The 20,232-nt window shown below is 46.1% G+C and overlaps 1 protein-coding gene across 1 annotated transcript in view; it reads left to right on the top strand.

The window, feature by feature from the left end:
- Window positions 1–20,232, top strand: part of PLXNA4 (plexin A4) — a gene marked incomplete at both ends in the record, with an annotated part of 338,923 nt that overhangs the window by 192,686 nt on the left and 126,005 nt on the right. The window contains one exon of the mRNA XM_084230521.1: window positions 7,281–7,412. Coding sequence (XP_084086647.1) covers window positions 7,281–7,412 — 132 coding nt within the window. The remainder of the gene's footprint in view (window positions 1–7,280; window positions 7,413–20,232) is intronic.

The following is a 20,232-nucleotide window of genomic DNA, read 5'->3' as shown; positions in this document are numbered from 1 at the left end:
CAACTGGGACCTTGTCCTCACGCAGCTCTTCTGACTAATTGTTCCTCTCCCACTAGCAGTTAAGCATTTCAGCTTTCTCCCAGAACACAGGGGCTTCCTGCCATGCAAGAGGTGTTTCAAAAGCACCTCTAGCCTTGCTGTGGAAAGAGGAGGTGTTGGGAGGTCAATTGAAAGCTAGTCGCCACCAGAACCAGGCCCTTGCAGCTGTGCATGATGAGTTGCACGGGCTGCTGGTGGGGACCACACAGCCGGCTGGAGTGAAGACAGTGGGATACACATTATCTTCCCTGGGAGCACAAGGGCAGTGTGCAAGAAGGGGTGTGGGCAGGCCCTCAATAAAGGGAACTTCTAGGGGATAATCACTGAGTCAAATTATTCACAAAGTCGCTGGTGAGTGCAGATCAGCACACAGACTTGAGAACAATCTAGACCTGTGCTTCGATGTAGCCACTGGTCACCTTTCACTTTGTTTATGAAAGGTGGTTGGTCCAAATTGAAGTTTCCTCTAAGTATACAATACACAGCAGATTTCAAAGAGTTAGTATGAGAAAATGCATGCAAATCTCATTCACAGTTTTCTTATACTGTCTCCATGTTGAAGTGCTAAAATCTGGGGCACATTGGTTTAGATAAAATATATTATGAAAAATAATCTTCCCCCATTTCTATTGATAATGTAACCACTGCTAGAAAATTTTAAATTGTATGTGACTGACCTTGATGGCTGGCATGCCTGTTGTCCAGGGCCAGAATGTTCCATGAGCCTGAGGTGAAGGCTGATAGCCACTGCAACCTTCCACAGAGCACACATCCCACTGGGTTTCCTCAGGATGGTGCTGCCTGTGGATGATCAGATCTCTCCCCTCTGATGTCCCCTCTCCCTTACTCTTTTAAAAACGTCGACCCTTCCTTCCCTCAGCCTGTGCATTATGTTTTTATAAAATCTATTAGTACCACTAATTTTGCTACTTCAAATCAGTCTCCCTGCTGACTTAAGAGATTTTGTCTCCTGAGGTGGCCTTTGAGGAAAGCTGATATTACCCACTACTCGTGGCATTAGTCTGCTCTCAGGGTGGGGGGCACTCAGGTGGGTACCTGCTGCCTTCACTCCAGCTTCGATGGGGGGGCTGGCCTGATAATCCCTGATCACACCCCAGTCCATCAGCCAGATCTTTTAGGAAGCAGAGAAGCCTTTGAACACCCCTCTGCTGAGGGCTCGGCCATTTGGTCTTAGCTGTATGAAATCTGAGCCCTCCTGGAGGCCAGGGCTGAGGTCACTTTGCTTTTCAGGAGCCAGGACACCCAGGCATCCTGCAGACAGACTAAGGGGGCATGCCTGGGTATGGCCTCGCTCTGACAGGGGCACGTAGAGTCAGGATGTGCTTTCCTTCGTGTGTCAGCCTCAGAGACCAGCATCTAAACACCCACATTCACATTAGTGGCTGCTTTATATTTCCTTTTTTTCAAAATTAATTTCTGCTTTCATCCATTCTCACTGCTTAGGCGATCCGTAAGTTTCTTCTACACTGTATAAAATAATAAATGTTATTTATCCTAATGTGGACACTAATACACGTTGCTTAGCCTCAGCTGTCACCTCATTTGCCTTGGGTGGCCCCTGAGTCAGTGCCTAAGTCACAGACTCCGGGTGGAATTGGCGTGAGATTTGCTTCTGTTTGTCTTTTTCTCCCTGAAGGGCCATTTGAACGCTGTGTGACATTTGCTGGTCTTTCTGGCTGCCTTATAGTACTGGGTGCAGTGAGAGGGGAGGCTGAGTTCTTCCTGATCCTGCCTCTTACCTTGATCTCACCTGGTTCTCACTTTGATCAGCTCAGAGTCCGTCATCTGATTGGTACCATGTGGTTTGTTTTTCCCCCAGGGAATCAATCAGGTATTAGCTACTTGTTTTCTTCACCTTTACTTGAAGTATAAGGAACAAATAAAAATTGTATGTATTTAAGAGCGCAACTGAATGTTTTGATATACATAAATATTGTGAAATAATTGCTACCATCAAGTGTGTGCATCATTTAACAGAGCTATCATTTTCTCCTCCCCCACCCCCTTTTTTTGGCCTGTGATGAGAACAATTAATATCGCCTTCTTAGAAAACTGGCATACAGTTGAGTATTCACCGTAGTCACACAGCTGGCCATTCTCTCTCCAGATCCTGTTTGCCCTGCAAAACTGAACATCCCACCCCTTGACCATCTCCACCCACAACCCCCAGCCCCTGGTAACCACCATTCTAGTCTCTGCTTCTGCAAATTTGATGATTTTAGATTCCACATAAAGATGAGATCAGATCATATTTGTCTTTCTGTGTCTGGCTTATTCACTTAGCACGATGTCCTCCAGGTTAATAGATATTGTTGCAAATGAGGGGGTTTCCTTTTTGTTCCCCTTGCAGCTCTATAAAAGTTTCAGGTGTTTCATACCTCCATAAAAGTGGGTACCACCCCACACCCACCCCTGAAAGTCTAGTTGCCACCCAGCGCTCTCCCACTGGCCCCGCTCCCTGCTCGGCCCAGCCTCAACCCTTTTCTCCCCTGCCAACGATGTCTGTCCTCTGTGGCTAAGGGCTTCTATTGGCTTCATTTTGTTTGTTGCTTTGTTTCTTTATATTCCATATATAAGTGGCTTCCTTCCTATTTAAGGCTGACTATTGTATATATAAAGTCACATTTTCTTAATCTATTCATCTAGTGACAGATATTTAGACTGTTTCGTGGCTATGAGGGTGCAGGTACCTTTCTGAGATCCTGATTCACTGCTCTTGGACATACACCCAGGAGTGGAATTGCTGGGTCATTTGCTAGTTCTGGTTTTCTTTGAGGAATCTCCTTGCTGTTTTCCATAGTGACTGCACTGGTTTACTCTCCTGCCCCTGAGCACTGGGCTCCCTCCTCTGCACACCTTCACCAGCTCTCCAGATCCTGCATACTGAGCACGACCTTGTCTGGGTTCTGTGCCTGACAGTGAGGCTGCAGCGCTGAGTGACAGGCATGCTGTCTGCCCTGTGAGACTCTCGCAGTCCTGGGTCTCTGCCCCATGGGCAGTTCCTCCCCACCTCAGTGCCTGCAGGGATGCACATCTTTCTGTAGTTTATCTCCATTCTTGGCCTCCTTTCCACCCCCAAAGAGCTTCGAATCATCAGCAAGTGCTCCTGCTCCCTCCTCCAGGCCACTTATAAAAAATATTAAATAAGACTAGTCATAACACTAGAGCTTGGGGAGGCCCCTGGTTCCCACTTCACACAGAAATGTGTCTTTTTCTGTCTCTAAGTCGGCTCTCTCTCCATGGCCAAACTGCCCCAAGTCCCACGGAGACTCATTATTTTTAAAGACCTTTTCATGTGGAACCTTGTCAAAGGCTTTGGAAAATCTAAATAACTATGCAGTAACCACTGAGCCAGGAATTGGGGCGCCTGGGTCCTGCTCCTGCCATTGGTCTGTCATTGAACTTTGGGCAAGATGCAAACCAGCCCGAATGTGCATTCCTTCATCAGTAATGTGAGAATGATGATGCTGACAGTCAACATCATAAAAATTTTACAACCATCAGATGAGGCAGTGTTATTTAAGAGTGCTTGGCAGGGTATCAAACAGAAATTATAAGGGGTCATTATTTTGAAAATTTACAACTGCATCTTTTTCATTCATAGGCTCGTTTCTTTCCCAAAAGAACTTCAGTTGATATAGACATAATTCCCCCTGCGGTCCCAGGGCGATGCTTGTTTAGCATCAACTACTTTCACTCCTTGAAGGGAGGCAGGATTATATAACTAATTGGTGTAGCATGCACAGGCATAGAAGCAAGGCCACAGAATCAGGCAGACCCTGATGTGGGGCAAGGTTGTGCCAGGGCAAGCTGTGTGACCATGACCAAGTTGTTAAACCTTTGTCCTTTACTTGTTAATGGGTGAATATTAGTGCTACTTCACGGAGTGATGAGATTTTAATAAGAAGACAAATACTGTAGAATGCCTGGCATCACACCCAACTCACAGTAACCCCTCAATCATTAGTGATTCGTGTTGTTGTTCATGTAAGCAGCCAGACCTACATACAGTTCATAATTGTCCATCCTTTGGCAAATCCCATCAGAGGCTCCTGTCTTGTCTGAGAATTTTTCAGCAGATGGATGAATGAATGCTTTCCTTCAGTTTTCTGAAACAAGAAGTGGATTGGGTGGATTGGAGTAGGGTGGTGGGTGAGGGAGACCCACCTTTCCAATTACTGATTTCCCTCCCAGATAGAGTTTGGGGGCTTCGGAGGAATAGAACACTCTCTCTCCTCACCTGGGAAGACCAGGTATTGGAAACTTATTTATGCTACTCAGTCACCTCTTTGTCCCTGCCCCTCTTCATGTGGTTTCCTGTGATGTCCACCTACCTCCAGCATATCACTTTGTTCTAAAGAGCGGGGAAGTGGGAGCCAATGATAAGATTGCTCAGGCACTGAATCCAATTTCCCTTGGGGATCAGACCACTAAATGCTTATGGACTCAGTTCTGCCAGCATTCCCTAGGAGAGGCTTCTCCTGACATGGCTCGAGGGGGCTGGAGCCCAGCCAGGGCCCTCAGTATCAATCTCTGCTGCTGCTCCCGAAGCAATTTACAGCGGGATGAGGCCTGACTGGGATGGGGGCCAAGGCCATCACCACACGGTCAGACTTGTGTGGTAATCCCAATTGGTTTTGCATGAACTCCCATTTCATTCAGATTAAGGAATGACCTGGCCAGGTTGGTCATCTGGTGGCTTGAGGGTGGGCACAGAAGAAGGAGGGCTGTTGGAATGCAAGGCACTTTGATTTTTAGGACTAAACACATCTTTCTCTAACTGCTTTATGGTTGTTATTGCTGTTGCTTTCATGAATAAGAAATCCACAAAGTGTAAACTTCATTCATGGATTTCTTCATTTTTAAATAAATATTTGTCAGGCTCAAGTATTTCAGTATCAGAATCAGGAGTGGCTATAGGAAGCCTCTGGAATTACAAAGACCAGTGATGGATATTGACCTTAGTCCCTGCCTTTATTTATGAATCCCCACACCCCCAGGAAGTGAACATGAAACCCATCAAGAAATAACCCCCATGTAGAAATAACCCCCATGTATCCCATGTTAGAAAAGCATGGGCTTTAGGGGGCCTCCCCTGGTGGCATAGCGGTTGAGCGCTGGGCTGCGAGGCTGCCTGCAGCCTCTGCAGTGCTGGTTCATTCCCCGGCCGCTGGCGAGGATCCCACAAAAAAAAAGAAAAGAAAAGAAAAAGAAAAAGAAAAAGAAAAAGAAAAAGAAAAGCATGGGCTTTAAAGTCAAACTTCAGATTCTAATTATGTCCCCAGATCTTACAGCTCATGTCAGTTGTTCAGTATACCTGAACCTCATTTTACTCATTCTATTATAGCAGTATGTCACTTAGGACTTCCAAGGTTGAAAAAAAATCCTTCTTATTACTTTAACAACAAGGGAATGTCTTGAGTAACTAGAAAGTTCTGTGCTGGCTTCAGAGCTATTTTGATTCAGTGACTTAGTGACATTATCGAAGACCCCAGGTTTCTCCATCTCTGTACCTGACTGTCCCTGGTTCTAACTGCCCTCCTCATTTCAAGTTGGCTGCCAACAGTTCTTTGAGTTCCATATTTCCTTGACCCTTTTGAGGGTGAGGAAAGATCCTTCTCTCTTCTGCCATCATGAAACACAGTCCCTGCTTTACGCTGATTGCATTTGTTCATTAATATGGGTCTACTTTCTCTCCTTCACTGTGGCAAGAGAATGAGTTAATAGAGATTTGCTTATGCCCATCATGGAGGCCCTAGGAAGCAAGGGTGAGTCCAATCCCACCCAAAAGGTGAGAGAGAATGGATGGATGCCGGAGGGTCATGCAAGCCTTGGCAAGTGAATGTTAAGCCCAGAGAATAGAGAGGATCATCTCAATTATGTGCAAAACATCTCACAGTGCTTGACTCTAGGAAGGAATAAAAGGAAAACAAATAAACAGGCTGAAACAAACAAAATACTCTGGTATCAGAGTTCAGTGAACTCTGATAATGAGGAGCAGTCAACTTTCAAGTGAATCAGTGTTGTTTGTCATTGATGTGGTCTCGCTTTGGTAATCTAGTTCTTCCAAATGATTTTCTCTTCCTGTGCTCATGATTGGTTAACAATTAAATATTAAAAATTAAGTATCAGGGTATATACTGGGAATGCTTGGAATTTAACATTTTCTTCAGCTTGCGTATTAAAATCTCTAAAATTGCATATGGGTACCATAGAGTTTTGTAAATTTCGTGGTCCTCTAGCTAGTCCCTTTCCTTTCTCCCTTTGACATTCTCCTTACCCTCCTACACCTTAAGTAATATTTGGCCCTGGCTTATGTGAGTGGCATTAGTAGCAACAGGCAGGAGTCATTTTGAATCTCAGATTTATAATCATGGTGATTCTAGAGTCCTGGACCCATCGCCCAGGGCTGGATGAGCCTCGCAGGGGGCTGGGAGTGCCCGTCTTTGCTAGAGTTGTCCTCACCCATGGGAGTCACGTACAAAAGCCTTTCCCGCTTGTCTCTACATTGTCCCAGCTATTCTAGGAAGGACTTGTGGACAGTCCAGGGGTGATCAGCTCTGCTAAGTGTTCTCGGAAGATGGAGGCTGACTCATGCTCAAAACACATTTTCCTGGAAAGCCCACATTCCCTACCATGGGGACAGGAAAAGGACTTTTGGGAGGTTTAGGGTTCCAACATCTACTCCAAAATCTGGGGCATGAGCCAGTGGGCTAATGGCCAAAATGAGCGCACCTGGAGTGAAATTTTAGGGCTGCCTCATGGACTGGTTCCCCTCCATGATGTAAAAGTCATAGTGGGATACATTTTGAAGAATTTGCCCACATTCTTACACCCAAATTGTTCCTGCTGACAAAAGTGGCAAATAATACTCTTTCTGTTATAGTTCAACATGTTGATCAATTTTTATCCATTGTTCACTGAATCCCCTGACTTCTTCCCCCTTTGTGAGCCCCATCCTTTTCTCCAACGACAAAGCCTGAGACATAGGGAAACTGAGAGAGTAATAGCAGGGCCTGCTTTGCGGTCTCCCTTTCCCTTCTCTTGGCCAGTCACAGCATGAGGCCCATGGTAGTCTTGGGCTCCTTTGGCCAGACCTTGAGCCTTGTGGAGAGCTCTCAGCTCTCTCCTAGTTGCTGGGAAGGTCACCAGCATGAAACTCGATGGTGGACAGTATAGGATCTAAACTCACCTCAACTTTCCTTTTCTCTTTTCCACAGATCCGGGTGGATGGCCCCAGGGGCAATGCTCTCCAGTATGAGACTGTGCAGGTGGTGGAACCTGGCCCCATCCTCCGGGACATGGCTTTCTCCAAGGACCACGAGCAGCTCTACATCATGTCAGAAAGGCAGGTAAGGCTCGATGGGCTCTGTTAGACATTTGTCTTGCAGCTAACTACTAGCCTGTGGCTCAGTAGCAACCTACAGGAGGCTGGCTGCAGAGAGGGATTTGATTTATTAGACTCAGTGTATGTATCCTTTCGGTTCTGCTGCCTGGGGACTGAGGCTGAGTTCACTGAAACAGACTGAAATGTTCAAAATATCAAAATATCTGTGAATCTAGAACAAATCCACTAACCTCAAAATGATGGTGTGTGTAGATGCAGGGTCAATGTTTACTCTTTTGGAGAAACGTGGCATTGACGCCCAAGTTTTTTGTCCAGATTTCCCTGCACAAAGTATAATCTCCTATCAAGGTCACCTTCTTGAACCCTGGAGGGAAAAGATTTGTTACCCAAATAACCTATTTGAGGGAATGCCTTAGGGGACTCAAATGGGTAGAAAACTGAATCTGTGTGTTTGAGATGCAATGATACAGAAATCCCAAGTTTTTGTGTATATTTGTTACTCTAACATGGGATACCCAGCAATTCCATGAGATTAACCCAGACAGAACACAGATGGTGCAAGGATTATCATTAGCAAGTCGGGCTTGCTTCTGGAAGTCACTCGAGACCTGAGTACATTGTTCAGGGGGGCCCCAAGGGCAGACAGGACTCTTGTGTCTGCAACAGGCAAATTCATCCACATTGCCTTGGAAATTCCATGTATTTGAGGGTATTTCCTGGAATCCCCAATTTACAGCTCAGAGTGTGCCATCCCAAAACACCCACCCACCCACACCAAGTGTGGATCAGCACCACCACTTCCATGTTGGGAGAGTCCTCCCTGGGAGCTGTCCCTCCAGTCCATGAATGTGGATGCATCAAAGCAGCAGCCACCAGGGGCAGACCCCTCCCATCACCCCACTTACCCATTTTCCTTAGCAAGACCTAAACTCCCCTTGCTGACAGAGTCTGGATTGTTCTGCCTACCCCCTCTCTGCGTGGTGGGAGAGATGAATACTACATTATGCCACCCACAGGGCTTTTGCATTATGTCTTGGCAACGCACAGCAGCTCCACCCTCCCCAGAGCCTGATGACATCTTCTCTTGGTGTGGGACTCCCTACTTAGTCACACTGGGACCCATTGTGGTGTCTCCTCAAGGCTGCCATGTTTGGGAATGTCCTTGTATGGTGCTGAGAGGGCAGCCTTTTGCCTGGGAGTCAGGACCTGCTAAGAAGCTGCTCCTTAACTATTCTGCTCTCTCCTTTTCAATGGTGCCCACACTCTCCACTCCCCATCTAACTCTGAGGCCCCAGACGCTGACGGAAAACACTTTTCCATGGTGGAAAGACTCTTTCTCTGTAGATTTAAGACCTCCACAAGACACTGAATATTTTAGGATTTCTTGCCTAACTTGAAAGCCACGATTCGTGAACCTGGGCCTTGTACTGTCTAAGGACTTCCAAAGAGGATATATAAGTTGAGTGGAACCCCCCACTTCAGCCCCCTCTGATGACTGAGCATTCTGAGCATCACTCCTTCTCCTGAGGGGTCCAGCTGTGTCCTTACATGCTCCATCCTCTAAACTTCAGTAAATTTCATTCATTCATGCTGACAATTATGTACTAAGTAGTTGTGAGCCCAGCTTTCTAGATACTAAAGATTCCATGGGAACAAAATCCCTGCTCTCAGAGTGCTTACATTTTAGGCAGAGAGGCAGACAGTGAATGAGTGAATAAATAAATGAGTGATTGGTAATACTGAATACAGTAAAAAACTAAAGACTCAGGAGGAATATAATAATGCCCAGTAGTGTGGGGAAGGTTGTTTCAGATGCCAATCAGAGAAAGTCTCCTAGGAGGCTCTTTTGAGTGAGAATAGGATAAGTTGAAGTGGTAGAAGCTGATGTCACTGGTCCAAGTGGCATAAAGGCCATGGAACTCAGTGTTTCTGGGATGTCAGGAAGGCTGCATGGAGCAAGAACATGGAAAGTGGTAGGTGATGCCATGGGAGAGAGAAGCTGACTTGATCACACAGGGCCTCAGCTTGTGAATGTGTGAAATGGGAAAATAATAAATAGGATTTCTCTCCTGGGGTGATGACAACAAGTCAATGAGATGATTTGGGTAAAAGTGCTTGACTCAGTGTCTAGAAGTGAGAGAGCACTCAACAAATGTTAGCAACCTTCACGGTTACTTGCAAGTTGAATAATCCTATAGTTGAGATATTGTTTCTACTGGGTTGGCTGTGTGAGATCCTCTCTAGTCCTCACCCACAAGTCCATCTAGTCTTCTGATCCATCTAGTCTTCTGATGACTCTGGCTGTCTCTCCAGGGTGTGTGTGTACATGTGTGTATGTTTATGTGTGTACACATACGCACAACTTCCCCGGTGTTGTCCCTGGGTCCCCGTCAGCCTCTTTCTGCCTTGCACGTTTTCATGTGCATGGCTATATGTATATTGACTATAACTCCGGAGCTCCCAAGGAATGTCTGTTCACATGTGAAGCCACTAAGATAAGAACCTGCCAAACCTATGGGAGGGCAGTAAGAGGAAAGGTCAGCAAGGCAGAATAACCAGGAGATGAGGTACAGAACTGGGGTGTCCTCAGGTGCCCTGGATCAACCCCTTACCAGGAGAAGCAGCTGTCCTCCAACCCCACACACAGAGAACCTCCAGAGCAAGTGGCAGATTGCTCAATTTCAGCATCCCTGCCATCCCACACACATGCAAGCCAGGGGCCTTGGATACAGGTTTCTGCTGTACAATTTTAATTGTACAATTTTAATTGTGTTTGGACCAAAACTACCATTGATCGTGTTCTTTGTTTTGCTGTTCCCTTTGGAAGCTCTATTTTCAGGTGGGTGCCTGGGAGACCCAGCTCACAGCTGTACCCACTCATGAGCTGCTGGCACTCAAGTCCTATCTGTGAACCAAGCACACAGATGCCCACTGGGACTAAGAGCTGGGTCTGTCTGACTGTGGGTCCACATGCTGGTCAGACCTACCTGGAAAAGCATGGCCAGGAAGGGGAAGAGCTGCATAACTCTGTTGGCAAAATCCAGTAAAGAAGCAGCAAGATTCATCTTCCTTTACTAAGTATCACCCGGGAGTCATTCGTTTATTCAACAGATAGTCACTAAGCACCTACTGTGTGCCAAGCACTAATCAAGATGTTTGGGATATAACAGGGAAGAAACAGATCAAACTCCCTGATTTCATGAGCCTACCATTTTAGTAAGAGGAGACAGCAAGGACACAATGAACATAATAGATAAACCACATAGTAGGTTAGCAGGAAGTAAGTACTATGGCAAAGCAAATAGAGTGGGGAACTGGTCAGGGCAAAGGGCTATAGTTTTAAACAGAGTGGCCAAAGAGGCTTCCCAGATGCAAAAGCATAAAACAGGGTGCAGGGGGGCATGTGGAGGGCACCTGTCTCCTGCTCTGTTCTTTGCATTTCTTTACAAGCTCTTTGCTTGTGTTGTGAAGTTGAGAGATGGTTACTCCTGTCCAGTGGAGGGCATTGATGAGCAGGTGCTTCTGTGGTTGCGGTGTCTACCTTGTGGAGAGTTTGAGAGATGTTCAGATCAAGGTCAAGAGGAAGGGATGCAGTGTCTGTGACGGGGACCCCCATATGATGAGGGGACAGTTACTGCTTTTTCAGTGGTTCCCCCCACCCCCAGCCTGCCTCCCATGGCTGTTGTGGGGTGAGTTGATGTGAAGTTATGGACAGTTTGGGGGTCTGCCGACCTCACCTGCACACGAGGGGCCCCAGCGGAGCCAGCGTCTGCAGCCAGAGCTGATGTGATGGGCTCTTGTGGGGCGGCTCCTACTCTGTGGGTGCTGGCCCAGGCATGGCCCTGGAGTGCTGGGTGACATGTGTCTCCCTGTCATTCCTGCCACTCCATGGGGCCCGAGCTGTCCCTTCCAGTTTGTGTCAGGACGGCTGACACTGTGACAAGCCCATTTGGACGTTTGCTCCTGGCACTGAGACCAGGCTGTTTCTGAGAGCTCCTGGGAGAGGGAACTTGAAGAGCAGACCTGAGGTGAGTGACAGGGAGCCTGGCCACCTCAGGCATTTGCAGAAGAGAAACACCGTTTGCAGCCTTTTTCCCAATTTCACTCAGGCAAAAGCCTTCCCGTTTGTCAGGCACTGATCCCGAAATTTCCAAGGGAACATGACGGAGATGACCTCTCATCTCACTTCCTCCTCAAAAAAGGCAGGACGTCTGCATTTTACCTTCACAGGCCTGGAGGGAACCAGAGGAAATGGCTTCCGGCCCCTGTCTCCTCCGGTTACCAAGTACTGGAGGCCTGGCTGCACCTGGAGAGGCCCTCAAGTCTTGCAGGGCCCCACTCTAACTCTCTCCTGCTGCCTTTTCCTCCCACAAGTGATGACCTGACTGAAGCCCAGAGGTGGCCAGGCCTCCTTCAGTGTCATACAGCAGGCTGGCAGAGCAGCTAAGTCAGAACCCACTTCAGCTCCTACCGCCGTGCCTCCTCCAGCCCCCTCTTCCAGTGAGGAACAGGGAGCTCTCTGTGGGAACAACAGAGGCTCTTCATTTTCTAGTCTTTGCTGCAGAAAGTTATGTGCACCAGCCCTCAGATGTCAAAGTAAGCCCCTGAAGGATTTGCTGGGGCAGAGGCTGGCTGAGTGGAGCAGTGGGTCCCACCGTCCATGAGTGAGTTTCCTGTTTTTTTCTTCCCCAGTTCCACCCTGCAAGTTGGGACAAGAGCCCCTTGCAACATCTGTCCTAGAGCATCTTGGGTCAACTCATCCCCTCAAGGGAGCAGACAGGGAAGCGCCCCTCCACCACCCTCCTTCCCAGCAGATGCGCTGCTAAGTATCAGGCTCATGATGGAGTTGAACAGCTCCAGAGTGTGAGCAGTGCCAGTGCCTGCCATTTCTCGGACAGTGCCCGGGGGCGACTGGAAGGCAGCATTGTGTGTGGATGGATCCGCAGGGGTCATGACTAGGCTGTGAACTCGGGTGCTCCTCCCAGCCTGAGTGCTCACTGGCTCTGCCACCGGAGCAGTTCCTGCTTCGGTGTCTTCATGTGTAAAATGCAAATGATAATCAGTACCTTGCAGGGCTTCAGGATTAAAGTTAATATATGTAAAGGGCCTGGCATGTGGTCGGCTCATGGCAAGTGGTGGGTCTAATCGCCATCATCATCAGCACTATTACTACGTGTCCTGGTGTCCCGGACCAACTGCTCACTGTCTGGGGCCCAAAGGCCAGTTCAGCTCTGCATGCCAGCTCCCCAAGATTGCCTGGCACCCTTCTCAGAAAACACTAAGGCTGAGTGCCCCCTTCACACCTGCAGCACTGGAGGAAACTGAAGGGCCAGCCAGGAGCCTGTGGTCTCCTCCCTGCTCAGAGAGAGCTGTTCCCTCTGCAGCCTGGCTGAGTTTCTACTTCCGTTCTGCAGAAAGGATCTTGGTTTACGTTTGGGTTAGTTTGCGTCCAAGCCCTATTGGATTTGAGGTTATCACAGACTGGGCAGCTGAAAAGCCTTCTGGCTCCTCATCTGTCAAGACTCCTCAGGCAGACGGGGAAGTGGTTTGTTTCCCTTCTGCCTGCCCAGAACAGCAGCAGATTTAGCACACAGAGGCAGGACCAAGGCGGGCGGGGACCAAGGGGGAGCAGGAGGACATCCAAGGGACTGGTGACCAGGGAGAACGGCAGCAGTTCTCTAATCCTGGACTCCATTAAGCATCTGTCTCCAGCAATCACCCTGATGACCCCATCTCTCCACTCAGCACCAGTGTCCTGCTCCTTCAGGGCGCTCCAGAGCCATTTTAAAGCCAACCACCTGTAATATTCCACTTAACAGCACACGAGAAGACTCCCCAGGGTGCACATATGGGGCTGGGGCCGTATCTCTGCCACCACTTCAATCCCTCCCCGCCCCTGTGTTTATTGCCTGCCCACTGGGCGCCAAGCCCTGGCAGCACAGAGAAGAACACAAGGAAATCCTGTTCTGGGTGAGGTGGGTACAAACGCAGGCTCACAGGGCATTGAGAAGAAAGCGGCCCCACTGTGGGGATCACCCTGGAATTCGGGCTCCCAGGAGAGCAGGATGTCAGCACAAAGGACACATCCTCCTCGTGCATTGGGGTGGGTGTCACGAGGGCTCTGGCCTGGAGGCCACAGCTCTGGGGTATCTCCCAGAACAATCCTCAGTTCTGCAGGTGCCCCAGCCCCTGGGCACCCCCCCATCCAGCCCTCTCCCCTGTCCTCTGGAGATGATGTCTGAATAGAAGTGGTTAAGTTCCATGAGGAATTGATTGACTTGTGCTTGAGTTCTGCAAAAAGAAAGGCTGGAAATACCGGATACTTAAGGAAATTGTGTACTCAGTTTGAATATTGATGAGCCATTTTCAAAAGTAAATAGATGCGTGTTAATTTGTGCCATTGTTCAAGATGACTGGTTGGCATTAGTGATGTCACATGACTTTACCAAATGCAATATAGGTATAAAAGGAGAAATTACAAATGGCAGAATTATAGCTGATCTGAGTCTCTTAAGTGCATTTCAAATATTACCCGTAGACAATGGAGGCGAGAATTTGAAACTGACACAGAGACGATGCAGTCATTTCGGGGGAGTACGCATTGGTTGAGGAGGAGACTGGATATTTATTGAAATAAAATCGTGCAAAATAACAAGGGAGTGGAGAAGCAGGTTTGAGAACAGGTATGCCCTCCTCAAAAAGGATTCAGAGCTGGTGCTGCAACTACCCAGCAATCTGCTGGGTGACTTGGAGGTGATTTGGAGCATAGACAGGAACCACAAGCCCTGGGTTCTGGTCCTAGCTCTGCCTCTTTCTACCAGCAGGATCTTGAGCAAGTTATTGAACCCCTAGGCACCTCAGTTTTCTCAGTTGTCTCCTGGGGATATGGTAGTACCCTCTGCCTGGGTGGATATAATGAAAACCTGCATAAAAGTTTTAGTGTGGAGCTTGGCATATAACGAGGTCTCAATCAATCTTAGCTTTCAGCTGTATCATTTTCATTATGCTGGTTTATTAGAAGGGTGTTTATGCTTAGGGAAAAAAAAAATCCACCTATTTTTATTCCTGCCATTCATAAACTCACTCCTGTCTGTTCGGGGCATGTCGAGTCCCTTGGTTTTTGGTGTCCACAGTAGTACCAGGTGGCTTCCACTGGCCACACTTCCTGCAACCATGACCTCATGGCTCAAGACAGCAGGGACTGAGGGCCCCTGGACTGTGCTACTGGACAGTTGGTGCCCAATGTGCTTCCTGAACCAGGAAGGTGGGCCACCATTAGCTGGACCTTCAGGGTAACAGGCAAGGCCCCTGAAAGGAAAGCCCTCCTGCCTTGAATCCCTTTAATCCACAAGACTTGGAGGGAAGGAACCTCCCAGGTGGCACAGGGGTTAAAGTCTCAGGGCTATCAAGCTATCACCAGCCACTACAGCATGAGTTCAATCCCCGGGCAGGGATCTACCCACATGGTGCAGCAGACCTCTCCTGTCTCACCTGCTGCTCCCCTCAGTAGTGTATTTCAGTGAATCTGCCTGTTCTGCTCCCCATTCTGTCTCTGGTGAGCCCTCTCACCCCCCACACAACTGGCCTGCTCCCCAGTTCTTGTGTGCATAAATCACTAAATCTTAAAAAAAAAAAAAAAAAAGCCTTGGAGGGAAATGTGCCCTATCACTAAGGAGAGGTTGTTCTCAGAACATAAGCAACACGCAGAGTGGGAAGGGTAGACAGGCCTCCTACCTGCCCCTCACGCAGGACTGAGCGAAGCACCAGTGAGTCTGGGATTCCCCAACTTTTATTCTCGGAGACTGAAAGTTTTGCATGAGATTTTAAAAATAATAATCATAAAAGCTTTCTTTGATCAAACACATTTGGGGAAAACTGAGTTAAGTGCCTATCTTGACAGTAGCAGTAGCGTTTCTTGGAACTCTATTTAGAATGCTAATGAGTATCCAGCTGGGTGTAGGATTGTAGGAGATAACTCCCAAACTCATTTGACCCCAGAATTCATTTTTCCCAGGAGCACCCCGGGTGACTGGCACTTTATGGAACTTCACTGACAATTTTCATCTTTGCTCAATTTTTCCGGTTTTCTCTTCTTTCCGTCTGGCTGGTCTCCACGGCCCACTGCCCAGTGTGCCGCCCAGTCGAGGCACGACTTGCATTCTTGGTCTCAACTTGCCTGAGTTTGGGAGAGAGTTGGATTCTTTCCATCAGAGGCTCAAGGCCACACTGGATTTGGGAACCCCCTCTTTAGCTGCCGCCCTCATCAGAGTTCCCAGGCCCACCTTATTACCCTCCCAGGCACATGGGGTCCTCTTCAGCTCTGGGCTTAGCCCCCAACTTTTATCTATAATTATTCATTTGTCCTTCTTTAAGGGTTACCTACTTTATTAAAATTTTTAAAATTCTGCCTCCTATCTATTATTTCCATTCAAAATTATACAGAGCATACCTGGGATTAACATACTGTATATCACTTTGCATCTTCTCAAATGATTCTTGACGTGAAGACCCTTATTTATTACTATATCTTCAACAATTAAATAAATGTTGGTACAGGTTTCCCCGCTGCTATCCAAAAGTAGAAGTTGCCTATTTGATATGATTTGGTTGGTTATTTGGGGGTCTTGGAACATGGTTTATTTATGTGGAGAAAGTTTTCAGCAGCCTCAGGCCCCCAAAATAATCTACTAAATCAATAGCAGCATTCCACTTTCAGATATCAGGGGAAACCTGAAACTTGATATTCCCTAATTCACAATGATTTAAAGGAGGCAATTCATTTATTTATTGTTTTGTTCCAGAACACCAAAGACCAAATTCTAAAAATACTTAGTGTTCTTTCTGCTTCTCTAGTGTTCTCAGAATGCTCCTTGATGCTAAGGGGTGCTAAGAATTATTCCAGGAGGCAAGGAAGAAATGACTAGAATTTCTATTTTTTTCTATGTATACAAGAAATTAGCTTTACTCATATTTCATATGCAATTGATCCTGGATACCATTTCCCTGCCTTGGTCTGTGTGTCAGGGGGTAGAGGAGCTTGATATTCCACATCTCCCAGTGTAGACACTGGTATTCTGACTGGCTGATTCAGTTTCAGTCTATGAAAACAAATTTGCAATTTCTATGAAACAGATATTCTCAATGGTATAGATACAATCCTTTGAATAACATCCTAGGATACTCTGCAATGAAAGGGGAGTGATCGTGACAATTTTTTTTTTTTAACAACACAGGTTTGCTGGTTCTAGAAACATAATTAAACATTCTTCTTTGAAAAGAACTAAATGTTCCACATTGAGTGACCTTTTCAGTTCTGACAAGCAGCTGTCAGAAGTATGTCTTTCTGCTGATAACTTTGAAAAATTAAACACTTCATCTGCCCCCTCAATGTAAAGGTAATTCATTGACAATAGTACAAAACTCCTACTAGAAGGAATGTATGGTAAGGAAACACTATGTTGAAAGAAAAGAAGGATGTTTGGAAATATTTTTTTTTCATCGTTATGTGATTTTGTTGTTGATAATAAGTGAGTGTGACACTTAAGAAAACTCACACTTAAAATCTTCAAAAACTCAGAAACATACTCTTCTACTTGCCTAAAACCTTCCAAATGAACAGTTTCACAGTTTTGATCCATTTTTAAATAAATATATAAAAACTCAGCCCCTTAAGATTAGCTGAAAGAATAGCTGATTGACACCAGAAAAAGATGGAAATCTAGCTACATTACAACAACAATCTTTGCCTAATTGGTGCATGAGGCTGAGGAAAAGGCATCTCGATTTAGTCACACAATGCCACAATGCACTTTTTGCATCTCTGTGTCTATGAGGTGTCTTTTCCCATTTAGTGGCAGTTCAGCCACTAAAACAAGGTTCGGAAATAAATTGAATCCTAGACCTCAAAACTTCAATATCATTAAGTGCTAAACAAAGATTGTCAAAAATAATGAAGCCAATAATAATTTTAATAATTTTTAAATAATTAATTAAAGCACTTAATAATTTTCTTGGTGATAGTAAAATGTATCCTTCATTAAAAAAATTAAGATGTTATTTTACCTTCATCTCACTTCCTTGCTTTCCTAATGTTGATAATGCGATGATGATAATAAGTAGAATATGTATATCCTTTATAAATAAATATACATGCATTGTAGATGCATGCTCAACTTTTTTATTCTAGGGTTTGCAATCAAAACTCTTCAGGGACCACTGACCATTGGTGGAATGTAAATTTTTAGCTACTTCACATACTAATGTCTCAATCTTTGATTATCATTTTCCTGTTATTTTGTAAAACCATATCTTTTTTATCCAAGAATTTGCTCTTCAGGCTCAACTCCAATGTCCATAGAGCTCAGGTGTAAGCAGAGTCAGTGAGGGAAATTTACCTGATGCCTTCCAGATCTTTCTGGGGCTAGGTCCTTGATCGATGGACAGTAAATTTCTCTGAGAGCAATCGTACAGAATTTGAGATGATACTGACAGTTAAGAAAATCTTCAGACAAGTAGATAAAATCATCATGGCTCTGTCCATTAAAGCTGGCCAGGAAGATTCTTGCATCAATATGGCCAGAATGACTGTGGACTTGAAAACAGTTTCAGAGACATGAATCTATCAGTCCAAAGTTAGCCTTTTCTCATTATCTCTCCCAGTTCTCATTCATTTCTTCTTTATGTCATTTTGTTCCATTTTTCCCTTTATTCCACTCTCTGGTATGCCTCCAACCTTTCTCCTTATTTTTAGCTAAATCTCTTACTTTTCTCCAGGTTCACCTTCCATTTCTCCAGTCTCTGAGAAGGGAGGGGGAGCTGGAATGGGGTCAGGCTAGTGTTTTTCAAACTGCCGGTCATGACACATTAGTGGGTCGAGAAATCAATTTAGTGGGTCACAAAATCAATTTGAAGGGTCACGACCAGAATCTTTTTTTAAATGGAATAGAATAAAATCGAATAGAACAGTGTCCATCAAGCATAGTAAGGATAAGTACTATTTGTGAAACCGCATATGTGCATGCATGTGTGGCTTGGGTTGTAACGTACAACATATCTCTTGGCATGAGTCATGGGCAAAAGGGAAGCCCCTGGTGTTGCCGATCATGTCTTGCATCTGCTGGCAATATATTGACTTAAACTCTGTGCATCCAACTCACATTATAAACAGCACTAATAGCATCACCTGACATGCCGCTAGCGTTGATTCAAATGATTTCTCAATTTCAACAACTGGGTTTCAACAGTTTAAGGTGACAGCTGTGGGGTAGGGAGCAAAGCATTGGCCACAAAGCAAGCTAACTAGATTCAATTCCTTGATTTGTTATGTGGTCTTCTGAGTCTCATTTTTCCCATTTGTGGACCAGATCAATGCTTTCCAATCTGTTACCTCATTAAGGTACACGTGGAGACTGAATGCATTTCTACAGCTCACTGTAGTGATGAAGGTCTCCTTGTGATGGGAGGGGACCAGGTTGTGGGGGCATGGTCCACTCCAGGCATTTTCCAGTTTCCAGGAGAGCTAAAAGGGTCAAAATGGCAGCACACCCGTGGCCCATCCATAGCATTACCATGTGCCTCTGCTCGCCAGCTGAGAAGCACTATCCAGTGCTCTGTATGGGCCTGGGACTCTGTCCCTGTGGCTCTGTGTGTCATCCCCATTTGGGGCCATACACAGATAGATGCACAAAACATGTATGTTCTCTAAGATCTTACTATTTAATGATTGCGTTCCCCACCTGCAGTTTCCAAGAGACAGTGTGTAGTTCAAGGCCAGATGAGTCAAGACCAGCTCTACTTTACAGAGGCCTGGCCTGGCCTGGCCTGGAGCCCTGATACTTGCCATTTTCTTTTATCTCTATGGGAACTGGACACACCCTGAACTCCCCTGCAATCTTGATATTTCCTAGTTACAGACATAAACCTAAGGCAAGTCAAGATGAGAGGAACAGACTCCAGTGGCTTCCCAAATGCCAAATCCTGCTGCATTCAACGTGTGCACCGAAGGGAATGAAACTAATTATTACCTTCTTAAAGAGCTGAGCATGGGTGGATACACCCTTGAAAGTGGCCAGCAGAAATGCTTCTTGCAAACCATTTTCTCCATGCAGTCCCTGCAAGTCTCTCTGCTAGAGCCTTGGCTTCCCAAGGACCCCTGCCTCGGGCCATTAGCAAAGAGGCTGGTCATTATTAACTAGTTGGCATTGACTGATGACACCAGGCTTCTTTTCCATGGCTCCTGGGCTGGTGGCAGGCACTTAGTTGACCCCTGGAATTTGGAGTTTATTCTGCCATGAAAACAAAGAAATAAATTAGAGGAATGAACAGAAGCCCCCATAGTTAGACACACTGGTAGGAACCAGCTCAGTAACCTCAGCTGGGCGTCCCTCCCCAAGGTCATACCACCAAAAGAAATACCCTTGGTTGTAGCACTGACTGCTCCTCTTCAGGCCAGTGTAATGGGGAGAGAGATTCCTGGTCCTTTTTTGGCCCACTGGAGCCCAGTGCCATGGAAAGAGATGATGTCTGTGCAACATCTTGCATGCTCTAGAAGACTCTGAAATTCTGGTTTTATATAAAGGACCTATTCTGTAAAGTGTGCTTATATAGATGGCATGCATATTTTATAGTTAGTGCTATGTTATAAGTACAGTGGGAATGTTTCTGCACAGAAAATAATTTTCTGAACATGTTCTGCATTTATTTACTTTGTCGGTCACAGTGGAGGTTTCTCTTTCTTTTAAGTATTAAATGATGTCCTTTCAATTCAATAAGCATTTGTCATTGACCTACTAGAGGGGCTGTGAACTCTACCCCAAATCTGATGA

This window comes from Talpa europaea (genome assembly GCF_964194135.1).
Source record: "Talpa europaea genome assembly, chromosome: 3".
NCBI lineage: Eukaryota > Metazoa > Chordata > Mammalia > Eulipotyphla > Talpidae > Talpa > Talpa europaea.
The sequence above is the reverse complement of the archived record's forward strand: the minus strand, read 5'-3'. Positions and strand labels throughout refer to the sequence as shown.